Genomic DNA, 5,421 nt, shown 5'->3' with positions numbered 1-5,421 from the left:
ATCTATTCCAAACTCCAGAGACCTGAATATATAAAATTTTAATATCTTAAAATATAAATAAATAGTACAATACAAAAATATTAAAATAAAAATTACTTCGTATAAAAAAGACTTCTATTAAATTTTTTTTGTTGTCATCCCAGTACTAGCATCTTAGGAGTATTTTCTGTTATATTGCATCAAATCATCTACCATGTATTTTTTTTATATTTGCAAATATCAAATAAATTTTAGTTTTCATTCCTTCCTTTTTCACTTCTTGCATTGGGTAATTCTCATTTTTTTAATAGGTTAAATATCAGAGAGAATATGTACTTTGCCAGTCAACTAATTTGCATTTGAAGCAGGCCCTTCCCATTTTGTTTTGTACTAGTCAATTACTTTCCACTTGAAACATGGCATTCGAATTTAGTTCATCTCACAGAATATCAAAGTCTAGGAATCCTTTCAAATTTAGTCATCTCACATAATATGAAAGTCTAGGAATCCTTTTGAGCTGAATTTGTGCCCTCTTAATAGTTTATTTCTTAGATATCGATCTACAGTAACAGAAAGAGGGAATCTAGTCCACAACTTGTTAGAACTTCTTTTCCGTGAATGGATATATAGGTGCTCTAGTCTCTTCCATGGCATTACTAAGCAATGCCATTTCTTCTTTGGCCGAGATCACCGCAAGGCATTTCTTCCGCTCACTGTGTTTTTATTACTTGGGCGAAGATAAAACCAGATATGTAAGATTGCCAACAAGTCAAGAAGCAATTCTATAAATGGGCCTGCATGGTTTCCCTTGGTTTGATCTGCTGCTATTCATCTGCATTGCCATTATCTTATCCGATGTTTCTGCTTTCTGGCCTGTGGGAGGGACAAGAAGATTTTATGACTTCAAGGTGAAAGTATCAGTTGGATGAAAACATGATTTGAATCTTGAATCTTATGGTTTTTTGTTTGTTGGTTTGATTCAACTTTCATAACAGGGCAATCCCCAATTGAACGGACCCCATTGACATTTCTACTCACAGTTATCAACTGATATTTTCACTATTGCTTAATGCATTGAGCTAATGATATACTTTTCTTGAGTTTTATAGCTTATGAACTTATATTTTTCACTATTGCTTAATGCATTGAGCTAATAATATATTTTTATTTTTCTTGAATTTTGTAGCTTTATTTTGGTTATTGGGTTGATCCAATTTCATAACTAGGCTATAGCCAATTCAGCTGCCCCACTGAGCATGTCTACTCACAGTTATCAACTGATATTTTTAACTACTTTTACTGCATCACTGAATTAATATCAACTGATATTTTTCACTACTTTTATTGCAACAATGAATTAATAAATTTTCTCTGAAAGATCATCCTGACTTAACTACATTTACTGCATCACTGAATTAATATCAACTGATATTTTTCACTACTTTTATTGCAACAATGAATTAATAAATTTTCTCTGAAAGATCATCCTGACTCTGCCTGCTTTCTGATTCGAATGTGCTCGTAGAATTTAGATTCTAGTACACAGTTTATATAACACGACATTTGTTTGGATTCTGACAGGTACAAACAAAGACTGTAACAAAACTATGTAAACCTTTGACTATAGTCACAATTAATGAGATGTACCCAGGTCCCATTATCTATGCACAGGAAGATGATAGAATCATTGTCAAAGTCACTAACCAGACTCCCTACAATACCACTATTCATTGGTAGCTATCTTTTCCTTCGTTGCAGGTTTGATCTGAACTTATGGTAGTGTTCGCTTACAATTATAGAAATAGGAATGAATCTCGATAAATAGTGAGAAATTTGAGTCATTGGTTAACTGATTGGATTGGTAATATGCATTGCATTAGGCATGGAGTCAAGCAGCGACTCACATGTTGGTCTGATGGGCCTGCATACATCACTCAATGCCCAATTCAAGCAGGGCAGACATTTACATACGAGTTCACGCTGGTGCGGCAGAAGGGAACAATGCTATGGCATGCCCACATCTCATGGCTAAGGGCAACGGTTCATGGACCTATTGTGATCTATCCCAAGACTGGCGTTCCTTATCCATTTCAATTCCCTTATGAGGAACATGTTATTGTCCTTGGTATTTATTTCCTTGACCCATTTTCCATAGACCCATCAGTTCACGATTTTGCCTATTGCTTTGTATTTAGTCTCAGAAAGAAGTGGAGTACTATATAGATGGAGTTCTGTAAGGGTTGGAGTATGAAGAAATTATTTTACAAATGAGATTTGGTTACAGGAGAGTATTGGTTGATGGAGACTCAAGAACTGGAAAGAGAGGTTGTGCAAAGTGGTGGAGGTCCTCCTTCTGCAGATGCTTATGTTATAAATGGTCATCCAGGTCCTCTTTATAACTGCTCAGAACATGGTAAGTAATCTGTTGCTACATTTTATACAGAAAGAAGTTTACATCATCATTTTTTTTATCGCTCTGGACACTAGATAGATCCTGTAGATCCTGCTCTAGATGAATCTATGTTAGTGTAGATCTTGTTCTAAATAGATCTATATTTGTGTTTTAATTCAATTGGTTATTTGATAAGTGCAAGCTTCCATTTAAAATACTCTGGCCCTTTGCTGCCATTTGTTTTACTGCTTGTTTCATGAGCATAAATTAATTTTGTTTGTTGGACATGTCTTATGTCTGTTTCATATATTCAATGTATCTATCCAATGACAGAGGAGATCAAACACCTTCCATCCCTCAGGTTTATGGTGAAACACCTGCCTTCTTTCACAGGTTTATGCCCGTTCAGGCCCACCCCACCAAGATGTGAAGCTCAGCTACTTGCATTCGGCTCTGCCTGACAGATCTGTAATTGTATGTCTATATAACTGATGATATGTGTACCTGATTTATCTTTTTCTACAGATATGTACACCATAAGTGCAATTCCTGGAAAGACATATCTTCTGAGAATCATCAATGCAGCCCTTAACATGGAACATTTTTTCACCATAGCCAATCACAAGATGACAGTAGTTGAAGTGGATGGAGAGTATACTAAGCCCTTTGTTACAGAGCACTTGATGATCATACCAGGCCAGACGACCAATGTACTGGTAACTGCAGACCAGCAATTAGGAAGTTATTACATGGGAATGGGGCCTTACATGTCTGCTCATAACATAGATTTTCAGAAATCTCCAGCACTTGCTCTGTTACAGTACCAAGGGAGTTCGAACATTCTGCGACAGAAGCCCATGCTTCCCAAATTCAATGATAATGAACTCCCCCAATTGTTCATGAATGGTCTCAAGAGCCTAGCAAACGAAGATAATCCTGTCAATGTGCCACAGACAATTGATAGGGATTTATTTTTCACCATTGGAATTAATGTGGAAAGATGTAACTCTTCCAGTCCTAGGAAGCATTGCCACGGCCCTAATGGAGGAGTCTTCGCAGCCTCAATAAACAACATAACCTTCGTGAGGCCTACAGTGTCAATTTTGCAGGCTTATTACTATGGCCTTGAAGGATTCTTTACAGAGGACTTCCCTGATACTCCACAGAGATTTTATGACTTTGTGAAGGGTGCACCCAATGATATTCCAAACGACACACAATCCTTATTTGGTACCAGATTGAACGTGCTTGAATATGGCTCCAATGTGCAGTTGATTATACAGGACACTGGCACTGTTGGAGCAGAGAATCATCCTATTCACTTGCATGGCTTCAGCTTCTATGTGGTGGCTTCTGGAATTGGAAACTACGATCCCTCCACTGCAATTCTAAATCTCGTTGATCCTCCCTATAGAAATACCATAGGCGTTCCTGTGGGAGGATGGGCAGCCATCCGATTTACAGCAGATAATCCAGGTAATTAAACCGTTTCTCTTTTGACCCAGACATGCCTTTCTCAAAGATTTTCTCCTACTACCTTCGGCTTTTCCCTTGCATTTTTTGACTGGAAGTATCCATCCCTGTAACAGTCCATGGATTTGATAGCAATTTGTGTACTAATTGCTTTCGTAGGTATCTGGTTCGTGCATTGCCACCTGGAGATTCACACAACATGGGGCCTCTCCATGGCATTCCTCGTGCAAAACGGAGAGGGGCCATTACAAAGCCTGCCCCCTCCTCCTTGGGACATGCCTGCTTGTTAGCTGAGGGATCAAAACTTTATATCATTATAAAACGGAAATTGATTCGAATGGTCTGAATTATATGTTGTGATTTTGCTGAAATAAGTACTAGAGCTTCTCTTTTGCACATACAATTTTGTGTTATTGTCGATCCTCTTTGCTATGATATTGTTGTTAGATTTATACCTATGGCATTTGGAAAAGTTATCCACATATGCATATATATATATACATAAAGTTTTGCAGGGTAGCTTAATTAATTAATGTACATGAATATGAAGTATTATGTTTCAAAAGTTTATTATATTTCAAAAGGTTTTGGATTCAAATCTCTCGGAAATTGTTTTGGAAAAATGATTCATATATATAAAGTTTATATAAAGTTTTATAGGGTAATTTAATTAATTGTCTATGAATATGAATTATTATGTTTCAAAAAGTTTTGTGTTTACATCTCTCTAAAATGTTTTGGGTTCAAATTTCATTAGTTTAGTTGATTTATCTAAAAGTTGTTAAATCGACAAATGAGTATGAGAAATCAACAATGAGTATGAGAAATCGACACTATATCAAACGAGTTGGGTTCAAATTTCTCCAGTTTAGTTGATTCATCTAGAAGTTGTTAAATCAACAAATGAGTATGAAAAATCAACACTATATCAAGCGACATTGACCTAATTGTCAATTCTTCTAATTACCCCAAAAAAAACTTTAATTTATAAAATCAAATTTAATATAATAAATAATATTATTAATATTTATAACCATTTATATTACAACAAATTAAAATTATCTTCCAAAATATTTTATAACTGTGTTTTTACTTTAAAATTAAATTTAACTTTTAAGATAAAATTTAAGTTTTAAAATGTCTATTTATTTAATATTCAATTTATATTAATTAAAATAATATATATTTTTTAATTATTTTTATTTTGGAAATCAAATTTAATATAAACCAATAAAATGATACTATTAATATTCAATATGATTTATACTTATGATCTTTTTCAAAACATGAAAAAAACCCTACAATATTTATTTTGTAATTGCTTTTTCATTTTCAAAATCAAATTTTAATATAAACAAAATATATTGATTGTGTCGAGAGACACTCTACAACTCAATATGGGGGCAATGTTGTAGTAGTGTAAATGTTTGTTTGTAAACATTTACATGTCAACTCAATTTAAAAATACTAAAAAGTTAAAAGTACTATAGAGCCTAATAAAGGGAGATGTTGTAGTGTCCATAAATGAGTGTAAACATTTAATGGTTGGCTCAATTAATAATAGAAAGTTAAAAATA

At 34.2% G+C, this 5,421-nt stretch overlaps 1 protein-coding gene across 2 annotated transcripts; it reads left to right on the top strand.

Moving 5' to 3' along the window:
• The first annotated feature begins 365 nt into the window (after window positions 1-365).
• Window positions 366-4,265, top strand: LAC6 (laccase 6). 2 transcript variants are annotated; one of them, XM_089382599.1, is made up of 6 exons: window positions 366-887; window positions 1,561-1,712; window positions 1,860-2,104; window positions 2,264-2,392; window positions 2,897-3,847; window positions 4,004-4,265. In XM_089382599.1, the coding sequence occupies exons 1-6, from the start codon at window positions 768-770 to the stop codon at window positions 4,132-4,134; spliced, it is 1,728 nt and encodes a 575-aa protein (XP_089238725.1). In that variant the 5' UTR covers window positions 366-767; the 3' UTR covers window positions 4,135-4,265. The 2 variants fall into 2 exon arrangements, with proteins under 2 accessions (XP_089238725.1, XP_089238726.1); XM_089382600.1 differs by lacking the exon at window positions 366-887 and having other exon boundaries at window positions 1,632-1,737.
• The last annotated feature ends 1,156 nt before the right edge of the window (window positions 4,266-5,421 follow it).

Source organism: Pinus tabuliformis, chromosome Q (assembly GCF_031772625.1).
Source record: "Pinus tabuliformis cultivar Carrire ecotype Pingquan chromosome Q, CPIR1, whole genome shotgun sequence".
NCBI lineage: Eukaryota > Viridiplantae > Streptophyta > Pinopsida > Pinales > Pinaceae > Pinus > Pinus tabuliformis.
The sequence above is the reverse complement of the archived record's forward strand: the minus strand, read 5'-3'. Positions and strand labels throughout refer to the sequence as shown.